Source organism: Oryza sativa, chromosome 4, assembly GCF_034140825.1.
Source record: "Oryza sativa Japonica Group chromosome 4, ASM3414082v1".
Classification (NCBI taxonomy): domain Eukaryota; kingdom Viridiplantae; phylum Streptophyta; class Magnoliopsida; order Poales; family Poaceae; genus Oryza; species Oryza sativa.
This window is the reverse complement of record NC_089038.1, coordinates 13,574,382-13,597,876: the sequence shown is the minus strand read 5'-3', so window position 1 is coordinate 13,597,876 and position 23,495 is coordinate 13,574,382. Positions and strand designations below refer to the sequence as shown.

The window sequence follows — 23,495 nt, the reverse complement described above, 5'->3', positions numbered from 1 at the left end:
CCCTCCACATCCCTTTCCACGTGCCCCTGCTGGTTCCCCTCCGCATCCCTCTCCACGTTCCCTTCCTCGTTCAAGTACTGGTTTGCATCCTCGTTCCCCTCTTCTTCATTCCAGTACTGGCTGCTTCCCTCCGCGATTGTATCGTACAATATCTGTTCCTCATCGCGGTCAGCCATCTGTTGATACAAGAAACATCTGCTAAGTCACGAGACATTTATGTTTTAACAATCTAAGTCATGTATGCTAAGTGTAAATGTCGTACATTAGAACCCTACACAACCTTACGTGCTAAGTCTAATTACAAATCGTGATATAAGGTAAGTCTAGGTGACGTATATTATACAACCCTAGCTAGTAAATAATTATATACTAAGTCTAATTACAAATAAAATAATCTTATATTAAAACTCAAATAATATTACATGCTAATACTAAAATAGTCATGTATATGCTAAGTGTTTCGTGCGTATATGCTAAGTCTAATTAAGACTACAATAGTCAATTGCTACTTGTCGCACCAATTCCGTAGTCAATAATTACATACCAAGTCTTATTACAAATAAAGTAATATTATATTAAAACTCAAATAATATTACATGCTAAGACTAAAATAGTAATGTATGCTAAGTGTTTCGTGCGTATATGCTAAGTCTAATTAAGACTACAATAGTCAATTCCTAGGAGTCGCACCAATTCCGTAGTCAATAATGTCATACTAAGTCTAATTTGCAATAAAATAATCTTATATTAAAACTCAAATAATATTAGAACACTACACAATCTTATATGATAAGTCTAATTACAGGTCTAATAATCTTAATTAATTGCATTACAAATATAACAATCATTTATATTATTACGTCACTTGCCTGCTCCAATTCCTTCTAGGGCTAGCTCTTCCACTCAGGCTTGACGGACGACTCCGACAACACGTCTTTTCTGCAAGATAAAAAAAATGTATTAGGATAAATGCGAAGTAACATATATATATATATATATATATATATATATATATATATATATATATATATATATACATGTATATATATACATGTATATATATATATACATGTATATATATACATGTATATATATATATACATGTATATATATACATGTATATATATATATACATGTATTGCATTTCACGTTAACGTTTGTCCTCGTTCGTTCGCTCGTTCACGTTCCCTAGCTCATTCACGTTCGTTCGATCGTTCTCGTTCTCGTTCACGTTGTCGCGGCAACGTACGTTGACGTGTTCGTTCTCGCTCTCGTTCGTTCGATCGTTCTCGTTCTCGTTCGTTAACGGCGGTGTGGCGGCATCGGGGCGGCGGTTGGCGCGGCGGCGTGGCGACGGCGGCGGCGGCGTGGCGTTGTGGGGCCGTGGCGGCGGCGGCGTGGCGTGGCGGCGGTGGCGTGGCGTGGCGTGGCGGCGGCGGCGTGGCGTGGCGGCGGCGGCATTGCGCGCGCGGCGGCGAAGGCGGCGGCGGCGTGGCGACGGCGGCGGCGGCGTGGCGTTGGCATGCGGCGGCGGCGTTGCGCGGCGTCGAAGGCGGCGGCGTCGAAGGCGACGGAGAGAGATCGAGATCGGAGAGATCGAGATGCATGAAGGGAGATGCGGCGGCTCTCACCCCAGAGATGCGGCGGCAGCGGAGGAGGCGGAGGCGGCGGCGAGGACGACGAGCTCGAGACGACGGCGAGATACGGCGGCGTCGGCGCGGGGATTTGCCCTAGGCAGTGGCGGCGAAGGAGAGAGGCCGAGAGAGATCGATCGGCCGAAAACGTTTAAGTGTTGGTGAAGAAGACGAGGGCGCACCGGGAATATATATACCCCTGGATCTTTACTCCCGGTTGTTCTCAACAACCGGGACTAAAGATATCTTTAGTCCCGGTTGTTGAGAACAACCGGGAGTAAAGAAAAGATCTTTAGTCCCGGTTGTTCTCAACAACCGGGAGTAAATATCTTTTCCCGCTATTTCGAAATTCTTTTTAAACCCGGTTAGGGTTAAGAACCGGGACTAAAGATTATAGCACTGCATATGATTTTCGCTTACATATGTGTTTATAAAATAGAAGTTAATGCATTAACATTCTTTAAAGTACAAAGATTAATGACAATTACTTCGAAAAATTATTTTTGTCTGTAATAAATTAAGTGGATAAATCGTAATAAGCAAATATATGACTTATAATTAATAAAAATTCCAATATATATATATTCTTAGCATATATATGAATGATATTATTATATTGGTAAAAACTCTAATTAAGATATTAATGTACATACTGCATGATTTAAAATTAATAAAAATTGTAATCATCATATGTACTTAGCGTAGGAATTATATTAAATTAAATGCTAAAAACTCTAATTAACATATGTAAATGCCACATGCATGATTTAAACCTTTTAAAAATTCGAATAGTCATATATAAGTAGCATATGAAAGATAGTAAATTAAATTGTGAAAAACTCTAATATATGAATGATAGTTTTAAAAATATATTAAATTTAATACTTTTAAAAATTCTCCAGTCAATTATAATTAGCATATGAATGATAGTAAATTAAATGTTAAAAACTCTAATTAACATATGAAATTGCCACTTGCGTGATTTAAAACTTTTAAAAATCCTCTAGTCAATTATAATTAGCATATGAATGCTAGTAAATTAAATGTTAAAAACTCTAATTAACATACATATGAAATTGCCACCTGTGTGATTTAAAACTTTTAAAAATTGTAAGTATCACATATAACTAACATATACATGATTTAAACTTGTTGAAACCTCTAATAATCGTGCGTAATTAACATATGCCATACATCAATTGATTTATATGGATAATCAATACATCCAAAATAGTTTACATCGTGTACACAATAATTACGGCATTACATCGGCGGTGACGGTTGACCGCACGTACTTTCTCCTCACTATTGTTCCCTCCTTGTGATCGCTGCGTGAGTAAGGGGTGTCTTCATTTGATAGGAGGATGCTAGGGTCAATCGTCACCGTGAAAGGGGGTTGCCCATCCAACTGATCGTAATCCTCGTCAGTCTTGTCCTCAACTCCGACGATTTTTCTTTTGCCTGGGAGGACCACTTGACGCTTAGGCTCATCAGGCCCTCTGCCCTTCTTTCCTTTGCTAGACATGTCCTTCACGAAAAAGACTTGCGTTACATCATTGGCAAGGACAAAAGGTTCGTCCGAGTATCCAACCTTGTTAAGGTCAACAGTTGTCATCCCACTGTCATCAATCATTACGCCTCCACCAGTCAACCTAACCCATTGGCACCGGAACAGAGGAACCTTGAGAGGACCATAGTCAAGTTCCCATATGTCCTCGATGGCACCGTAATACGTGGCAGTTGTTCCATCGTGTCCCATGGCATCGACACGAACAGCGCTGTTTTGGTTCGTGCTCTTCATGTCTTGGGCTCTCGTGTAGAATGTGTACCCATTGATCTCATATCCCTGGAATGTCGCGATCGACCCAGACGGTCCCCTCGCCAGGAAGACAAGTTGTTGGTTGATCGACTCGTTACCCATGAGATGTTGTCGTAGCCACGCGGGGAAAGTATCAATGTGATGCCGTGTAATCCATGCATCGGACTTACCGATGTTCCTGGCGCGAACTAAAGCCAAGTGCTCCTCGATGTAAGGAGCTACCAATGAAGAGTGTTGCAGAAAAGTGAAATGGGCTTTACGGAATAAATTGTTGTCTACCGTCATTATTGCTTTCCTTCCGAGAGTTCCCTTTCCCCGTAGTCTCCCTTCATGGCGTGATTCAGGTACCCCGATTGGGCGAAGGTCTTCGATAAATTCTATGCAAAATTCGATGACCTCCTCTGTTCCATAACCCTTGGCGATGCTTGCCTCTGGACGAGCACGGTTACGAACATACTTCTTCAGAACGCCCATGTACCTCTCGAAAGGAAACATGTTGTGTAGGTACATAGGCCCGAGAATACGGATCTCTTTCACAAGGTGACAAAGCAGATGCGTCATTATATTGAAAAATGAAGGTGGAAATATCAACTCAAAACTGACGAGACATTGCACCACTTCATTCTGAAGGGCTTCTAATCTATCCGGATCGATGACCTTCTGCGAAATTGTGTTCATGAATGCACATAGCTTTGTTATTGTTGCCCGGACATTGTCTGGAAGGATACCCCTTATTACAACTGGTAGCAGTTGTGTCATCAACACGTGACAGTCATGAGACTTTAGGTTTGTGAACTTCTTCTCCTTCGTGCTTATTATTCGCTTGATATTCGTGGAGTATCCAGACGGTACCTTTATGCTCTCCAAGCATTCAAACATACTTTCCTTCTCTGCCTTGCTAAGAGTGTAGCTGGCTGGACTCAAGTAATGGCTTCCTTTCTCCTTTGGTTCCGGGTGAAGGTCGCCGCGTTGTTCCATATGCTTCAGATCATTACGTGCTTCCAGTGGATCTTTCGACTTTCCGTATACACCTAGGAAGCCAAGAAGGTTTACGCAAAGGTTCTTAGTGAGGTGCATCACGTCGATTGCGTGGCGTACGTCCAAGAATTCCCAATATGGTAACTCCCAAAATATAGAGTTCTTTTTCCACATCGCCGCGTGACCATCTTCGCTCTCTATATGCTGGCTTCCAGGCCCCTTTCCGAACACTACTTTAAGATCTTTAACCATAGCCAACACTGTTTTCCCGCTGCGATGTTTAGGCTTCGTACGGTGGTCGGCCTTATGTTCGAAGTGCTTGCCTTTCTTCCGTACCGGGTGGTTTGCTGCAAGGAATCGACGATGACCCATGTATACAATCTTCCTACAGTGCTTAAGATACGTACTTTCTGTTTCATCCATACAGTGAGTGCAAGCCTTGTACCCCTTGTTGGACTGTCCGGATAGGTTGCTAAGTGCAGGCCAATCGTTGATGGTTACGAACAGCAGCGCTCGTAGGTTAAACTCCTCCTGTTTGTCCTCGTCCCACACGGGGACACCTTCCTTCTTCCACAACTGTTTAAGATCTTCGACCAATGGTCTTAGGTACACGTCGATGTCGTTACCAGGTTGCTTGGGGCCTTGAATAATAATCGGCATCATTATGTACTTCCTCTTCATGCATAGCCAGGGGGGAGGTTGTAGATACACATCGTAACGGGCCAAGTGCTATGGCCGCTGCTCATCTCTCCAAAAGGATTCATGCCATCCGTACTCAAACCAAACCGTATGTTTCGTGCGTCCTTTCCAAATTCTTTAAATTTTCTGTCGATGTTTCGCCACTGCGAACCATCGGCGGGGTGTCTCAGCATCCCGTCCTGTTGACGCTCTTCAGCGTGCCATCGCAACATTCTAGCATTCCCCTTGTTCCTGAACAAACGCCTTAGCCGTGGTATTATAGGGAAATACCACATCACCTTAGCAGGAATTCTCTTCTTTGTTAGCTGCCCGTCAACTTCTCCTGGATCGTCCCGTCTAATCTTGTATCGTAGTGCTTTGCAAACAGGGCATGCTTCTAGGTTCTCATACTCCTCACCGCGATATAGGATACAATCGTTCGGACATGCGTGAATCTTATGAACTTCCAGTCCTAACGGGCAGACTATCTTCTTAGCCTCGTACGTTGTCTCGGGCAATTTGTTTCCCCCCGGAAGAATGTTCTTGACGAGTTTCAATAAATCGCCAAATGCCTTGTCACTAACCCCATTTTTTGCCTTCCATTGCAACAACTCCAGAGTGGTATCCAACTTTTTGTGCCCCTGCTCGCAACCTGGGTACAACGAAGTTCTGTGGTCCTCCAACATCTTGTCCAATTTATGGGCCTCCTTTTCACTTTCGCAGTCTTCCCTGGCGTCCTGCAACATCTGACCAAGATCATCCGCAACGTCGTTACCATCAGCAGCTATTTCCTCCTCGCCCGTTTGATTTCCTTCAAATCCAACATACTGAGCAAAGTCCGGAATATTGTCGTCTTCCACTTCATCTTCTTCCATTTCAACACCTTGCTCTCCGTGGGATGTCCAACAATTATAGCTTGGCATGAACCCCGACTCAAACAAGTGGAAATGAATAGTCCTGGATGCAGAATACTCCTTCTGATTCTTACAATTATTGCATGGACAACAAATAAAACCCCTTTGCCTGTTAGCTTCGGCCACTCTCAAAAAATAGTGCACGCCGTCAATAAACTCTTTGGACCGCCGGTCAGCGTACATCCATTGCCGATCCATCTACATGAGTCAAAAAAACCGCACACAAATAATTATTCTTACAATAATGACAGTCATACAATAATTATAAGATATCTTTATTCATACAAAAATCATAAAATATTACACCAAATAATTCTTAAAAACTATTTGTGAAGTTTTAAACTAATTTTAATGTGTTTTACTTCTTTTAATTTTTATTTTAGTTTGTTTTCTATTATTTAATATTAACTTTCACTAGAGTTTTCCTTCTCAACTATTTTATAAAACCTTGTTTAGCAAATGAACTAAATTTCTATATATTCTTTCTTCCCCACACACATTTTCTCACTCATCAACTTACAACTAAATTTTGGAGACAAAAAAAGTGTGCAAAACATAGGTGCAAATGTAGTATGACAAAAAAAAACATTGGAGGATGAAGTTGCAAACCTTTTAGGCACCTCCGATTTGTATGTAATCATCAAAATAAATTCAATAGAAATTTTGGCATGACCTCCCCTCTTTTTTGAAGAAATTTTGAAGCTTGCTCGGGCAGCTGGAGGAGGAAGAAGACATATATATAGGGGTGGGACTTTAGTCCCGGTTGGTAGCACCAACCGGGGCTAAAGATCACCGGGATCATTAGTCCCGGTTGGTATTACCAACCGGGACTAAAGTTAAGATCTTTAGTCTCGGTTGGTAGCACCAACCGGGGCTAAAGATCACCGGGATCTTTAGTCCCGGTTGGTATTACCAACCGGGACTAAAGTTAAGATCTTTAGTCCCGGTTGGTGCTACCAACCGGGACTAAAGATCCCGGGGGGGCCTGACAGGTTCTGACAGCATTCGAACCGGGACTAAAGATGATCTTTAGTCCCGGTTGGTAACACAAACCGGGACTAAAGATCAAATATGCCCGTTACCCTTTTGAACCGGGTCTAAAGATCATCTTTAGCCCCGGTTTTTATTGCATCCGGGACTATTGTGGAAATCGGCCGACCGACGAAAGATGGTTTCTCCACCAGTGAATTAAATGAAAATCGACGGTGAGATTAGATAGTGGCACGTGGCGGCATAGGAGCGTTTGTAGAGTGCCACGTGGCATATAACGGAAGTATCCAATTATCACGGAATTGCACAAACAAACTGAAAGTTACCATGACTTGGTAGCAAGAACAGCATGCACAAAAGGCCAGCATTTGCAAAACAACCTTCAATCAATTTGTTCAAGCACGCAATGCTCAGTGACAGTACTGTGCCTCCCCTTTCTGTTGGTGCCTGCGCCTATTTGCTTGGGGCTTGGGAGGCATGGTGAATTCGCAATGCACCAGGCGAACAGTACAAACTTCAATGACCTCTTGACGAACCACTTAATTTGCTAGCAGGCAGCCTATAGTTCATCGTTGGGTTGCATATATAGCTGACAGGACCATCTACCTGTGTCGAAATGGGAGGTGCAAATGACCGATCTCTCTAAGGCTCTAAGCCTTATCGCTGCTGCCGGCATGGCTTGCAAAGCCTCCGGAGAAGTCGATCTCTTTAGTTTATCGGAAGATTACGCTTTCACCTTGTAGTTTGTTGGTCAGTTTATGTTTTTTACTTCGTCTCGTGATTATCTAGCCAACAAATGCTTCGTTTGTTCCAAAGAAATAGTTGAGCTCTTTACGTGCCCTTTTCTTTGGTTGATTGTCCTGGGCAGATCGATCACCCACCTGGTACAAAGACCATTATTATATTTGTGTGAGAGAGATAGGAGCTCCAAATTATCACTTGCATTTACATTTAAGAGAGCTACATATATGTATAAGCTTATTTTAAAGGATTACAAATTAAGCATCAGGAATTCAGTGTTCACCATGGGCTTTCATATAGGTCATGAAGGAGCCATAGCACATCTATGCCTTTGCTGATGCCCCTGCTCCGTCGCCATGAAACGTCCTGCGTTGGTTTGATGTTTACGCGTGCTGCGTCAAAGTGGGCCACAACACTATATTAATAATAACATTTCTGAAACTTTGTTCTATTGGAGCGTCCTCTTGTACGTGTCATTGGCACTATAGTAGTATGAATTCATTCTTTTCATGGAATTTGAACGAATTTTCGCTAAATTCAAACAAATTCAGAAATTTTAACCATAATTAAGAGACAAAATTTGATTGATAGAACATGTATTGTCCCAGTACCTAAAAAATAGCACAAGAAACATGCTCCTCCGCCTAGAAAGCACATCCATTACAGACTTCCAAATTTTAGCCCTTTCGTGCACTTTAACCGTTATTACAAACATAAAAACCATTTTTCAAACGATAACATTTTTTAAAGGCAAGTAGGCCTTTCGATGCTAAATAGCCGCCTATGAAAATGACAACCGTGGGGCGAGATCGTTGTCCACCAAAAATCTATTTTTGTAGGTAAACCACTTAAGAGGTCTACCCGAAAAGATGTTAAACGTATTAAAAGCCGCCCCTACCCACCAAAATCGCTAAGTCATCACACATCTCAGCCCTCATCTTTCCCTCCCGTCCTCTCCCGGCGCAGATCCGGCCAGAGCTACAGCCAGAGGGTAGTGACGTCGGCGGCTACTGGCGGTGACGGCCGTGGCTCATGGCGGTGGCGGCGTAGAGGGTGGAGGCGGTGGCAGCTGGCTCCCCTCCCTCCTAGATCTGGCCAGAGGGGGTAGGGGGACGGCGGCAACGGGTACCGGCGGTGGCAGCACAGAGGGTGAAGAAGGCGGCGGCTCCCCTCCCTCCTCCCAGATCAGGTGGATGCTGCGATGGCTCCCCTCCCTCTCTTCCTCCCAGATCTGGCGAACGGGGGAGGGGGGAGGGCGGCGACGGCGGCTATCGGCGGTGGTGGCGGCGCGGAGGGTGGAGGAGGTGGCGGCTCCTCTCCTTCCTCCCAGATGCGGTGGAGGCAGTAGCGGCGGTGCGGAGGGTCGAGGCGGTGGCAGGTCTAGGTGGTGGCGGCTTCCCTCCTCTCCCTCCCTCCCTCCCTTAGCTCCAGGCGACAGCCTCCCTCCCTCCCAGATCTAGCCAGAGGGGGGAGGGGCGGTGGCGGCGGCACGGCCAAACGTGGGTAGGGCAGGTTAAACCTTTACTTTTAGATTTAATCACGAGTAAAAGTTTTACTAAGAGAAAGTTCTACTCTTGCTGATGTATGTCAATTTTTTATATAACGGTACTTTACAAATTTCAATGCGTTTGTGGTTTGCACTATTTTTTTCCTGAATCAATTAACTTGGGTGAGTATTACATGTCTCCTGACAAGTCAGGAAGGTATTTTTATTATGAGAGAATATATTCTATACCATTCAGCTTGTTTGAGTTCAATGATTTGCAATGGATATTGTATCTTTCTATAATATTCCAGTGACTTTATCAATTGCTCTACAATACATCATAGGGCTAGACTCTTTTTTTTTTCAAAAATACCCAAAATACCCTTAGAAGCATATAATATTAACAATTGATTTATCTCATCAGAAGTTTCAAAAAATATGAAAATTTTTATGTGGCCTCCTTATACACAATATGGAACTTTGTATACAAGTTTCAAGTTTTTATTTAAGAGATAATAATTAATATATATTGATACTACTAAATATATCTAAGATGCTACATCTGGCAAACATGCATACTTGGCCTTATATATATATCCTGGAATGCAAGAAAAGATTACTATTGCAGGTGATAGAGACAGGAAGGGCAAATGCTGGTCTACGGCAAGCCACTCCAGGCTACTTCCAGCTATAGCCAGTAAATAAAAATTAACTTGCTCATAGAGATCTCCATATGTATAAACTTGTTGCATGGGCTTGGAAGGTTTCAAGAATTCAGTGTGCACCAGATGTTTAAACAAGGCATGAGGGAGCCTGCAAAATTGCCCCTGATCGACCCGTCGCCATGGAACGTCGTGCAGTTGGTTGGGTGCGAGCGTCCTGTGTGAAAGTTTGGTGTCTTTGTGGTACGCCTCATTGGCACTAAATTAAAATAAATACAGTTTTTTTTCACTCTGAGTTTGAAAATATTTTACTAAAATCAAACAAATTAAAATCATTTAACCATAAGCACTTCCTACCATGTCTACTGCCTTCGAAAATTCCAGAAATTTAGTTTCACAAATAAGAATGGGTTAATATAATTTACAAATGCTAATTAGTTTGGAATAACTTTTACTTTACAAGATGCGATATTTAAAAAGCGATTCAATTGGTTAATTGTGTTCAAAGTAGATCGTGTATCTAATTGAACCGGTCGTGTTCAAAGTAGAAGGGGTTGGTTTTGCCTCTTAATTATAGGACCTACCTACATCAAACTTGGTATAGAGATCAATTAGAACTCAAAAAATATCTCCCTAAGCAAGAAAACCCGAGACACCATAAAATTCAATTCGAACTTAGACCTAGCTGATCTCACAGGCCCTACACCACCGGTCAGACCATAAGCACTTCCTATAGGCGGCCATCAAATCGGTCATGTGATGGAAATCCGATGCTTCCAAACTTTGATAATGTGTTTTCTATTTCGAGTATAGGTATCAAGTTTGGGTGCTAACAAATGTTATAAGTAAATGTCCAGGGTGCATATCCACCCAAATGACAAAATAGCTGAAAAGTTTGGGTACATTAATTCCAATTGAATGCTTGGATGCATATATGCATGCTAGGCTTTACACAACTACACCGATACATATGTCGCAAATTATGCGTGTGCTTTTTAGGGCTTAGGAGGCATTGGGACTTCGATATGCATGCATACATATGGTAGGCAGGGCTTGTACAAGATTGCCCGTATGCGCCTTCGATTGCACGCCGTGTGAGCTGATCGTTATCCCAAGTATGATATCAGGCTCTTTCTTCGTTCATCTCTCAGAGGCACTGCTTTGCCAAAACTTCACCCTTTCCTTGTTCCATTCTTCACGAGAAAATGGCATGGGGTTGCTATGGCTGAGATACGCTTATCGTCATCACGAATGTAACCCGATTAAACAAATATTACTACCAAATTAACATTGCGTTGATAGTAAATCAGGGTTTCCGCTTTCGTTTTCAACCAAGAATTTTGAATTTTGGTGTCACCGAAATTTTTCTAGAACTTCCAAACTTTACTCAGCATGAAATTATTTAAAAATTTAACAAATTTTCACTGAATTTGAAGATTTTTAACCAAATTAAAAAAAAACTGGAAACTTCGGGCTACATATTTGCTTGCCGGTAGGGATGAAATTACCAAAATTTCTGAAATTTCGAATCGAAATTGCAATCAATGTTTTAAATGGATAGGGTATGATGCTGAAAATGATGATTGATTAATAACTCAAACTCAAGCTGTTTGAAGAAAGGAGAAACAGATAAAAAGATGAACAGATAGAGAAGGCCGAATAATATAATGCTACTTCATATGACGACATATATACTTAAGGAAAAAGTACGAATTACCCCCCTAACTATCGAGGTCGACGAATTACACCCCCGAACTCGAAAACCAGACATTCTCCACGCTCAACTATTGAAACCGGATAAATAACCCCCCTGACTCCATCCGGAGTGGTTTTGGGTCCACATGGCAGTCCAGTCAGCAAATTTTGTTTATAAAATCAGTGGGCCCCACCTGTCAGTTCCCCTCCCCTCTCTATCCCTCACTACTCTATCCTAATCTCTCCTCCACTCTCTCCTCACCAGCACGGTGGCGACCGCTCTAGGGCGGGAGCAGGCGACGCTGCCGGCGGCGGATGGTGGCGGGCGGCGGGTGGCGGGCGGTTGAGACGGAGGCGGAGCTCGCCCGGGCAGCCGGTGGTGGAGGCGGAGGCGGAGGCGGAAGGCACTCTTCGACCTCCTCCTCATCGACCGGCGACACGGCCGCCGCGGGTAGGACGGCGACGCCAACTTCCTCTCCTCGGACGTCCATGCCTGGACCAGGCCGCCACGCTCCTACTCGTCGTCATCGTACCGAAAAGGCGACGGCATTGTGCCGGCGCACGGGCGGCCGATCGATCTGTTGTCTGTAGTGTAGGCTTTGGAGGCGACGCGACGTGGGTCGACGGCGACGCGCCGCCGCCCACGACGACGTGGGGCGCGCGGGTGGAGGCGGTGGTGGCGCTGGCGTTCAAGACGGCGGTGATCGACGATCCGTCGGGGGCGCTGCCGACGACCCGTGCCGGTGGGCCGGCGTGACATGCGTCAACACGTCGTCGTCGTCGTCGGCGTCGCCATCGCCGGGAATAACCTGTCCGCCAGTACCTGCAGATCGATGCATCATATGCATGCACTGTCAACTTGTTCTAGAGAGCAAGATCGAAGCTAAGCTTAATTAAACTAATCACAGTGTGTGCATTGTGGAAACAAGATTTCGGCAATAATAAAAGGGGGTGGCTATCAAGCTAGGAAAGTGGATGGGTTTAGAGACAAGGAGTTTTATACAGGTTCAGGCCTTCTTATTCAAGAAGTAATACCCTACTCCTGTCCGGGGATGATTCCGCCGAGTGTGTTATTGATTGTATGATTGGGAGAAAAAAAGAATCGTCCCGAGAGGAACCCGGACCCATCCTTATATAGGGGAAGGGATCCGTTTTACAAACTACAGTCCATATCCTAACGGAACATGGGATTACAGATAAAATACAATCGTAACCGACTAGGATCCCGGGTATTTTCTTGACATACAAGTTTAGAATCTAACCCGAGTTCTCATAAAGATATTCTATCTATATTTGGTACCATATATCCAGCTGGAACATAACCGCCATGTAGATATGGGGTAACCATAATCTCCACATGCATCGTCGCTGTATTTTTTGGTTTCAAAGCCCAAGAAACCAGGAAGAATCTCAAGAGAAAACTAAACTAATTAAACAAGAAGCTGATTAACTTGTCATCGGAGAGACAGGGCGCTGCTCGCTGAATGTCTGGTTTTCGAGTTCGGGGGTGTAATTCGGTCGACCTCGATAGTTCAAGGGGTAATTCGTACTTTTTCCTATACTTAATTACATGAGCAATTTTACAGTGCTAGTGCTTGAGGAGTACCATTTTTTTAGGCAAAATTGGTTATATAGCATTGAAAGTTCACGTTTTTTTGTTTTATAGCCCCCAAAGTTACCGGGTTACATTTTTAACACTTTTTTTGCACGGTCCTGCTCGCCCTGTCCAGTCACGTTCAATCTTTTGTCCATTGGACAAAAGCACGCACTCAGCACGCATGCTCCCGATGCATTGTCCTGCTAGAGCAAAAAAACACACGCCTTCTACTACCACCTTCTCTTGCCGTGTTTAATCCGTCCCCGCTCCGGAACAACCGATGGCCATGGAGTTCTTCAGGTTTCTCTTAGATCATCTTTGTTCTCTTCCCTCTCACGAATCATTTCTTTACTATGGTGGACTAATTCTTGGTATGCAGTGATTCCGCTTGCGAGGATTGTTGATGCTGGTTTCTGATCTTGCTGCGTGCTCCTCGCTCATCTGTTGGTTGGAATGCTTGCTCAGCTTCAACCGGCAATAGGAGGGGCTCGGTAGCGCTTTTCGGGATCGGATCTTTGCTCTTCAGCCTGTTCCTCTGCTTCCTTCTGCCATTGTGAGGTACCGTTCGAGACTTCTTCCTTTCCCCTTTTGTGTATACCTTCATACTGCGCTGCATTTTTCCTTTCCTTTCTTTTCATTCGTTTTTTGAAGTTTATTTATCCTGCTGCGTTCTTTTCCCTTTTGCCATTGTTTGTCTGAGTGTTTGTTTGACTGCTTAATATTGCCTTTCTTTCCTTCCTTTCCTGGTGTGGTTGTTCAGCACAATTAGTTTGCCACGCACGCTTGCACACATAGGCCAAAAAAAAACAGAGTACTGTACAGCCCAGTTAACTAGACGTGCGTATACTACTTTCTATATAGTCACAGGCAGAGACTCTGGGTTCTAGGTTCCTCCTTTCTTCTTTACTCCTTGCCTTCTCTTTCACCGTCTTTACATTCCCATCCGCACTGCAGCTTTGCAACCACGGAGATGTTGTCCGTTGGGGTGTCGTACATCTCCTTGCTCAATGCCGTCGCATACCATTGTGGTGTGTCCTTCGTTTCCTACCTTTGGGAGCTCGGGAACGACGGCACCCTACTTGCGGGAGTTGAACTGCTGCTTCCGTGTGCCGGTTTTCCGGGAAATGCAGAGTGTAGATTCTTCTGGGTTGTGGCATCCGAGCCATATGATATGTCTCACGAAATCGCTGCTTCGGAGGCACTTCGGTTCCTCCAATCTAAATACGGGTTTGTTGTGCAGGATTACAACTACGCGTCTATGGTCACATATAGAAGGATGGCTATGAAAGCTATAGATTTAGCTCTTTCGGCATCTGCGTGCTTAGCTCAGTTTAGGGTACCACATGGTTTGCATGCTGACCACAATAATTTCCTTCTGAGGGACTTCAGTTCTATGTGGTTTAGGTTTGTTCTGGACGAAAACAACTTGTCTGATTTTCCACTATGGTGGTTATTCCTGTCCACCATACGTTATCCTGCCCGTTCGTGTGCTACGTTGTGAGTTGGGTTTTAGGCCGTTGTGTTACCAGTTAGTTTTATGGTCGTTTTTATGTTGCAGCTTAATTGGCATATATGTTATCTATGTATGTTGTAATGGACGCCTTGATAATAGATTGGTTCCCTTTTACTTTGATTCGTTACGGTACTAATATCCTATACTTTGCTGCACGGTTTTTGCTTTCCTGTTCCCTGTGATGTGGAATTAGCATGCTCCATTTCTATGCGTGTGTAGCCGATCTGTTATCATGCTGGGTGCATCGTCAAGTCGTGTCCCGTGATAGTAGAAAACGTCGTCAACTGGCACTAGGTCAAGGTTAGCATTCAACAGTTATGGTCTGAATGATGTCCTCTCTTTGTTAGTTTCCCAATGCTGAATTGCAGTGTGTGTATTTAGGTTATTTAGCAAGCCCGGTGTTTGGTGGGGTTGATCAGTGTGGAAGTGCAGCTGCTCAATCTGCTCCCAGTGCTGAGACATTGCCTGCTAATTCGTTTGGTGCTACTGTTGTGCCAGCTAATGCTGTAGACAACATGTTGCTTGCCGCACAGAGCGTCGGAGAGGACATGCATACCAAGAGTGAGCACAGAATGCTAATTTTCACATTTACTTTACAACGAATTCCCAACGAAAAGCTCTGCTCTAAGACCGATCATATTAGGAAAGAGAACGTTGCTGCTTGATATACCTTCAGCTTCCGCTGCAACCAATAGAGGGAGACGCCATCTTTTGTTTTTACATACCAAAGGCTTTGCGGGTTAGTTCAATGTAGATTGGTTATTTTTCTTATGCTATATTCAACTTAGTAGGTCCTCACCCGTGTGTCGATGACATTTTGCCGCTTCCTAAGGATTATGTTGAATCACTCAAAGGTTAACTATCTGACTTCTAGCCATATATGTCCTTTTCCCCTACTTTGCATGTTCCCTTGATGTTGCTTACTTGTAGCTCTCTATCCTGAACGCTCATATTATGGTGGCCCAACACACGAGTGCCCATACTGTGGTGCTGTGTTCTGGTATCAAGAAAGAGTTAAGAAATCATCTTTGGTGTCCAAGAGAAAGGTTGTGTACAACCTTTGCTGCAAGGGAGGTAGAATTGACCTGCCTGAATTGAAACATCCTCCCTCTTTCTTAGCTAAACTACTAAAGTTTGATGGCGATGCTCGGTCCAAACGATTTCTTAGACAAATTCGTTCCTACAACTCTCTCTTTGCATTTACCTCACTAGGGGCTGATATTGATAGGTCGATAAATACAGGCTCATCACCTTGTGTTTTTAAGATAAATGGCGTGGTCCACCATCGTATAGGAAGCTTGCTACCAAAACATGGTGCCCCACCCAAATTTGCTCAGCTATATATTTATGATACTGACAACGAAACAACTAACCGAATGAATATATTTGATAAAGAATCATCCAGTGATGGCCCTCCTGATAAACAAATCGTTGAAAAACTAGGGTCTATGTTAGACGAGCACAACGAATTGGTTAAGTCATTCCGTTATGCAAAAGAACGATTGGAGGAACATGGATACCAGGATACTGCTCTTAGGCTCATGGGTTGCAATGCTAAGGACGAGGTTCAGTACAATTTGCCTTCCAATGGTGAGATAGCTGGGATTGTAGTTGGTGACTACTCTAAAGATGCATACATTTACGATGTGTTAGTAAAATCCAAAGACAATCGATTAAGACAAGTTTCTGCACTACACCCTTCTTACATGGCTTTGCCATACCCTTTGCTTTTCCCATATGGAGATAGGGGTTTCCATCTTGGTATCAAATATACTGATTTCCGAAGTTTGGCTCCTACAGCGAGACGATATGTCACTATGCTTGAGTATTACATATATAGAATGCACTACAGACTTAATAAGCCTAACCCATACACTTGTTGTGGTAGGCTGAGTGATTCTCTAGTTGTTGATGCATACTCAACTGTCGAAGGATCGAGACTACAATTCATAGCTGACCACCAACCTGACCTATGCACTGAATGTGTACAAGAAATTGTTGACGCTATAGACCATGGTCTTTCAACAGGTGATTCTGTTGGAAAGAAATATGTTCTTCCATCAAGCTTTACTGGTGGGAGAAGATACATGGTTCAGAATTATCAGGATGCAATGGCGATATGTCGAGTTCTAGGTTCCCCTGATCTTTTTGTGACATTCACATGCAACTCTAAATGGCAAGAAATATATGATGCGTTGCTTTTCGAGCCTGGTCAAGTACCAAGTGATAGAGCTGATATGATAGTGCGGGTTTTCAACATGAAGGTTGATGAATTCATTTCAGACATTAAGGAAGGGCACACATTTGGTCCTGTTTTAGCAGGTCTGCCCACCACCTAAAAAAAATCCTTCATGTTTAATTTGTTATGATACTTACCAATTTCTGTTTGACAATGTAGTTTTGTACACAGTAGAGTTCCAGAAAAGAGGCCTGCCCCATATACACTGCCTTGTATGGTTAGCTGCTAGGAACGCGGACTTCGACCCAATTATTGTTGACGGTTTCATCTCAGCTTAGATACCTGATGTTCTAACTGATCCCATTGGCTATGCATTAGTAGATGAATTCATGATACATGGCCCTTGTGAGGACGACAATAAAAGCTGCCCATGCATGAAAAAAGGTTCTTGCTCAAAGCATTTCCCAAAATCATTTCAAGACGAAACAATGCTCGATGAGTTTGGCTTCACTGTTTACAAGAGACGTAATGATGGTCGCTATGTTGTCAAGAACGGTCTCAAACTCGATAACAAAAATGTTGTTCCTTACAATATGAAATTGCTAAAAAAATATCAAGCACACATAAATGTTGAATGGTGCAACAAATCGAACATGATAAAGTATCTCTTTAAGTACGTGACAAAGGGCTCTGATAGAACGAAGGTATACTTTGAAACAACAGACAAGGCATCTGACAAGACAAATCCTGCTTGAGCAGAGAGCCAAAAAGATACACCAGTAAATGAAATACAATAGTACATAGATGCTAGGTTTCTAACAACATGCGAGGCTTTTTTGCGAGCCTACGAGTTTGAGATACATTATAGATTGCCTTCTGTTGAACGTCTCACAGTGCACTTGCCTGGAATGAACTTTGTGAAATACAAAAAAGGAACTGATCTTACAAAATTATTGCACAGCCCTGCTGCGAATAAAACTATGCTAACTGAATGGTTTGAGGCTAATAAAAAACACCCAACTGGACGAAATTTAACCTACTGTGATTTCCCAAAAGAATTTAGCTGGGATAATAGCTCACGACATTGGCGTCCTAGGACACCATGTGTAAAAATTGGCAGAATCTATTATGTTAGCTCAACATCTGGTGAACTCCATTACCTAAGAATGTTACTGATGATAGTCAAAGGGGCATGTAGCTACGCTGATATTCGAACATTCAATGGTGTGGTATATTCCACGTTTAGAGAAGTATGTGAAGCAAGAGGCCTGCTCGACAGTGATGCTGAATGGCATTTGCTTTTTGATGAGTCTATTTTAAGTGCGACCTCATTTCAGCTTAGACAATTATTTGTCACGGTTGTCATGTTCTGTTCTGTTGGTGACATACGTGCACTTTTCAATAAATATTGGCTCTACTTTACAGATGACATTCAACGTAGACTTAGAAATGCTCTTTCAAACCCTTGCTACATTGTGCCACATGACCAGCTAATGTCATTGCTTATTAAAGGACTGGCCACAGTATTTGCAAATAGTGGTGGATGCATAGATGATTATGACCTTCCTCAAAGGAGCAATACGTCGGATGACATAGTTGGGAATAGGCTACTTGATGAAGAACTAACCCTCGACTGCACCGCTTTATCCTTAGATGCAAGTGCCTTAATCCCACAACTAAACAGCGACCAGAGAAAAGTTTTCGATACCATTATTGACCGTGTTAGCTTCGAAAAGCCAGGTTTCTTCTTTGTTTATGGTCATGGTGGTACAGGCAAAACATTCCTATGGAACGCAATCATATTAAAAATCCGTTCCGAACAAAAAATTGTTCTTGCAATTGCATCATCTGGTGTAGCTTCGCTGTTGCTCCCACGTGGCCGTACAGCGCATTCGAGGTTTAAGATCCCGATTGACATTAGCGAGAACAGCATATGTAGTATTAGGAGGGGAACTATTCTTGCAGAACTCATACAAAAAACTTTACTCATTATATGGGATGAAGCACCCATGACCCATAGACTATGCTTCGAGGCATTAGATAGAACGTTACGAGATTTATTGTCTGAACATGATCCTGCGAATGCTATTGTCCCATTTGGTGGAAAAGTAATCGTTCTTGGTGGAGATTTCAGGCAGATTTTGCCTGTTATACAGAAAGGTTCGAGGGCTTCAATTGACGATGCATCTATAACAAATTCACCATTATGGCGCCATGTTAAGCTCCTTTCACTAAAAATAAACATGCGATTGCTTAGATCTGGGCTTACACAAACAAAAAAAGATGAACTTGATAATTTTGCAAAATGGGTGCTTCATATAGGAAATGGTGATGTGCCTGCGACTCAAAGAGAGCGCGAAACTGAGCCAACATGGGTTGAGATTCCTCAGGACTTGCTGATTAAAACCGATGGCGATAAAATACCTGCACTTATAGATGAGGTTTTCCCTGATTTGTTGCACAATCACACAGATCCTACATACCTGTCATGCCGTGCTATTGTTTGTCCAAACAACGGCACTGTTGATGACATTAATAATTACGTTGTTGGTTTGCTACCTGGTGAAGAAAAGGAATATCTCAGTTGTGACACTATAGCCAAATCATCTGAACACATACCTGATCTTGATCTGTTATACCCAACCGAGTTTCCCAATTCTATTAATGTTAATAACTTTCCAAATCATCGTTTGGTTCTTAAGAAAGGTGTGATTATTATGCTGCTAAGAAATCTAAATCAATCAATGGGGCTTTGCAATGGAACACGATTATTGATCAATGTGCTCGGTGAATGGGTTCTTCAACGCACAATATTGACTGGATCTAAAATTGGAGAGATTGTTTTTGTACCTAGAATTTCCCTAAACACGACAAATTCAAAATGGCCTTTCACACTACAAAGACGTCAGTTCCCTGTTCGTGTTTGCTATGCGATGACAATAAACAAAAGCCAAGGGCAAACACTGTCGCATGTTGGTGTCTACCTAAAAAAACCAGTGTTCACACATGGGCAACTATATGTGGTGATATCAAGAGCAACTTCAAGGTCTGGTCTTAAAATCCTCATAGAGGATGATAATGAATCATGTGCTTCAGAGACTAGTAATGTGGTGTACCATGAGATTCTTAGATCACTTGAATCAGTGGTATGCTACAACAGTGTGACAGTGGCCTATTCAAGTTTTCAGATAAAAAAAAACTTACATCACATATATTTTCTCCGATGCAGGACCATGATACATAGCTATTTGTAAATTCGATGAATGGTTTCTCTTCTATTTAAGTTTTCGGCTCTGTTTGTGCTTTCCTCAGTGTGTTTGATTTGTACGTGATTTGATGTTTGCTCTCTCTTTATTTTACTCCATCCACCATTTTACATATATTGCATATCCAGAACTAACACGATCTTTTATTTATGTATAAACAGATGGGTGACTGCTTGATATCTCAGCTCGAGCTAGGCGGCAGCAAAAGTTGCCACTGTATTCGCTTGTCCCGTATGTGGAAGTTCTGCGATGCAAGTGATGAAACAAAACTGCTGCACAAGGCTTTGGTCTTAGTTGATGAGACGGTCTGAATCTTCTTTGCCCATGTTGATTTTTCTTTCATATGACACATTGTAGCAAAGTGTTGATCACATACTGCTTTTGTTTGCACAGGGGAATAGCATATCTGCTCAGATTTTCCCCGATATCAATGAGATTTTTGAGCCATTGTTGACTGAAGGAAAAATCTACTATCTGGCATACTATAGAGTCAAGCCACGTAACAAAATCTACAGGCCAGTTGCAAACAAGTTTGCTATCTCCCTCACAAAATGGACAAAAGTTGAAGAATATTTGGAGCCGCCATCCAGCTTTCCTTCATATGTCTACACACTGAAAAGCTTCAATGAGTTCCCATCACTTGTGGACAAAAAGGATTCATTCATTGGTACTATCTCTGTTCTATAGAAATAGCTAGATACTCAATTGATTCTTATATGCTCGGTACATTGCATGACACAAAATAATTGCCAACATGCAGATACTATTGGGGTGATCACTGAGATTACATCTATAACATCTGTTCGTTCGTGCACAAGGAATGCTGATAGCCTGAAGCGCAACGTTCACATGCGCGATGCAAAGTTAGATTTATCTGCTTCTTACAAATATATTGCTTTGCTTATTTTATACATTTCTGACATGACATGCTTCTGAACCTGACATGTTTACTAACCTGATAACCACTCCCACACAACATAATTAAACAACTCTTACTACCCTATTTTACTAGCAATGATACTATCCACATCTCGCTCTGGGGAGACCGTGCTACTGAATTTCCTGCAGAAGAAGTATTTGCAAAAGGGCAAAGGAACCACAAATAGTTATATTTGTTGGGACACTTGTCAAGGGTTTCAGAAGTAAGCTTCCTTGCTACATCTGATGTTATTGCTTTCTCTTTTCTTCCATCACATCTTACACTTCATTATTTGCACCTTTCAACTGTGTAGGGGAGGTCTACCTATCAGGAAACAATGCATGCAAATGGTACATCAACATTGGCTGTGATGAAATACAGAGTTTCAGAGATAGGTAATTCTATTAGGTTAAACTAGCTAGCTATTAGACACACATATAGTTAATTTATATGTTTACTGTTTTATACAACAGCATGAAAGACAAGCATGAACCTGTCAAGTGGCTTGATTTGCCTCCATTGAACGCGATCCGTGCTACAGCTGAACAAAAGACAATTGTTGAGATCAAAGATCTAAATCCTTTCGAATACAAGGTAAATTTCTTCTTACTACTCATATATTAACAAGATTTTCCGCATACTAACACATATCGATTCATAGAAGAACGAGTTCATCGTCACAGTTACTATCAAGAAAATAGATGGCCCTTGGTGGTACAATGCATGTGACAAGTGCAAGAGGACAGCAAAACCATATGGTTACCTCTATCGTTGCTTTGGCGATGACTGCCCACCAACTGTGCCTGCTTCCCCAAGGTAATAGTGTGTGACAAACATTGCATTGTGAGCGAAATCGATTGCTAAGTAGAGATTTCACACATCCTCCCTTACTTTACCGTTCACAGGTTCAAACTTAGTCTCATAGCTTACTAGATGACATCTGATACAAAGTTTATTCTTTTCGGACATATGGCACAAAAGCTGATAGGCAAATCAGTTGATATCTTACTAGATGACAACCCTGCTGGTGAGGAGTTCGAGCCAAAGGAAATCGCAGGGCTCCTGGAAAAGGAATTCACATTCAATGTTAGCTTAACAGAGACAACTCTGTCAACTGGAAATGTTTGTTTCCAGGTCAACAACATTCTCACTGGAGATGGCCCACAGAATCAGCTTTTACTCATGTCTCCTTCACCATCACAGGTATCTGCTAGGCACCCTATATTAGCAATGTCTCCGGCTACCTCTGAAGGATTTTCTATCGGCCAAGAATCAATTCCAGATACTCCTTCTGCTGGAATCAGTGGCCCTATGGTTACTCCAACAAAAGGAATTGATGTTATCTCTGAGTGTTCATCAAAAAAGGGGGAAACCAAAGCCTCCGCAATAGTAAAGGATGAGGTATTTTCCTTTGCATTTATTACATTGTTCATACCTGTGCTATAGATATACAGTACGCAATCTAACAAAGTAAACACGGTGTACAGGAAGACAATGCAACGCTTGCAACGCTAAAAGCTGCTGGTCTAGGTGCAGCCCAGAGCACTTCCAAAGGAACAAAGAAGAGGTAGGCTATATCAAATTCCTATGGTTGTTACTCGATAAGACATCACAAAAATCCTAACTGCACCCAAAATATGGAACAGGACAAGAGCCTCACCTGGAAGCACTGAAGCCAGGAAACTCTTCAGAAATGATAATGATGAGCAACAGGAAACAGGGTAAGCTTTATTCTCTCAGTTTCAAGCAAGCACACAACATTGCATATAGCTTCTTATATCATTTCTATTTGTTTCTACATTCTCAGTTTCAAGAAAGCAGACAACATTGCATATAGGTTCTTATATCATTTCTATTCGTTTCTACAGTGCCCAGGAGTCCACTTAGATTTCCATGGGATGGAGCATACACAGTTGCAGCTGAAGAGAGCCTTTTGTTACCGTGCTCTGTTAAATCCTTCCTGGCATGTAACCTGCAAACTGTATTTTGCAAGATTGGCTCCTATTGAGTAGAATCTACTGATGTCTTCAAAACTTCAACCTGTCATGTAATTTCATAGCTTATGTGTGAGACAGAAGTTTCCACTTGGTTTTGCTGCCAGTATTTGTAGTTATCATGGGCATGCCTTGATAACCATGAATTCTATTCAAAGCAATTGGAACCAATTTATCGATTGCATTCTACCATTTAGTCCTTTTTCTCCACGGTTTGAGTTCCTCTTTGCTCCAAACTATTTCTTGCTATATAGCAATTTCTTCTTGCTTCCGTATAGTGATATGTGATCTATTGAGAACACATAGCACGTTACATCATTAACTTTTTAAATCATATACGTTAGGGAAGTGAGGTGATAGAAAAAGCTACTAGCATCAAATGTTATATGCCTGCGTATTCAATATCGCTATCCACAGTTCACTGCCATAT

The 23,495-nt window shown here is 42.4% G+C and overlaps 2 protein-coding genes across 7 annotated transcripts; one reads left to right on the top strand and one right to left on the bottom strand.

The window, feature by feature from the left end:
* Positions 1 to 2,727: 2,727 nt before the first annotated feature.
* LOC136356347 (uncharacterized) lies at positions 2,728 to 6,217 on the bottom strand. The gene is made up of 4 exons (XM_066310109.1): positions 5,174 to 6,217; positions 4,534 to 5,072; positions 3,620 to 4,392; positions 2,728 to 3,511 (listed from the first exon to the last, which is right to left on the bottom strand). Exons 1-4 carry the CDS (start codon positions 6,204 to 6,206, stop codon positions 2,890 to 2,892), a joined length of 2,967 nt encoding a protein of 988 aa, XP_066166206.1. The 5' UTR covers positions 6,207 to 6,217; the 3' UTR covers positions 2,728 to 2,889.
* A 7,160-nt stretch (positions 6,218 to 13,377) lies between these two features.
* Positions 13,378 to 23,275, top strand: LOC9266921 (uncharacterized). Of its 6 annotated transcripts, none has more exons than XR_001545211.3 (13): positions 13,378 to 13,494; positions 13,574 to 13,752; positions 20,314 to 20,457; positions 20,546 to 20,819; positions 20,913 to 21,294; positions 21,385 to 21,466; positions 21,545 to 21,665; positions 21,733 to 21,887; positions 21,977 to 22,274; positions 22,354 to 22,472; positions 22,559 to 22,638; positions 22,718 to 22,792; positions 22,940 to 23,275. XR_001545211.3 is itself a non-coding variant. In XM_066309316.1 (13 exons), exons 9-13 carry the CDS (start codon positions 21,773 to 21,775, stop codon positions 22,956 to 22,958), a joined length of 678 nt encoding a protein of 225 aa, XP_066165413.1. In that variant the 5' UTR covers positions 13,378 to 13,494; positions 13,574 to 13,752; positions 20,314 to 20,457; positions 20,546 to 20,819; positions 20,913 to 21,015; positions 21,165 to 21,294; positions 21,385 to 21,466; positions 21,545 to 21,665; positions 21,733 to 21,772; the 3' UTR covers positions 22,959 to 23,275. The 6 variants fall into 6 exon arrangements, 4 of the variants coding, with proteins under 4 accessions (XP_066165413.1, XP_066165415.1, XP_066165416.1 ...); XM_066309316.1 differs by having other exon boundaries at positions 20,913 to 21,015; positions 21,165 to 21,294; positions 22,084 to 22,472; XM_066309318.1 differs by having other exon boundaries at positions 22,084 to 22,157; positions 22,275 to 22,472.
* Positions 23,276 to 23,495: the final 220 nt, after the last annotated feature.

Excerpts from the sequence above, each read along its gene's own strand:
- LOC136356347 (XM_066310109.1), bottom strand. The coding sequence starts at position 6,206 with ATGTACGCTGACCGGCGGTCCAAAGAGTTTATTGACGGCGTGCACTAT. Across the intron at positions 5,073-5,173 it reads GAATCCTTTTGGAGAGATGA|GCCCCAAGCAACCTGGTAAC; the intron begins GCAGCGGCCATA and ends TTATTATTCAAG. Across the intron at positions 3,512-3,619 it reads CGCGCCAGGAACATCGGTAA|GGGACCGTCTGGGTCGATCG; the intron begins GTCCGATGCATG and ends CTTCCTGGCGAG.
- LOC9266921 (XM_066309316.1), top strand. The coding sequence starts at position 21,773 with ATGGCCCTTGGTGGTACAATGCATGTGACAAGTGCAAGAGGACAGCAA. Across the intron at positions 21,888-22,083 it reads ACTGTGCCTGCTTCCCCAAG|ATGACAACCCTGCTGGTGAG; the intron begins GTAATAGTGTGT and ends ATATCTTACTAG. Across the intron at positions 22,473-22,558 it reads CCGCAATAGTAAAGGATGAG|GAAGACAATGCAACGCTTGC; the intron begins GTATTTTCCTTT and ends CACGGTGTACAG.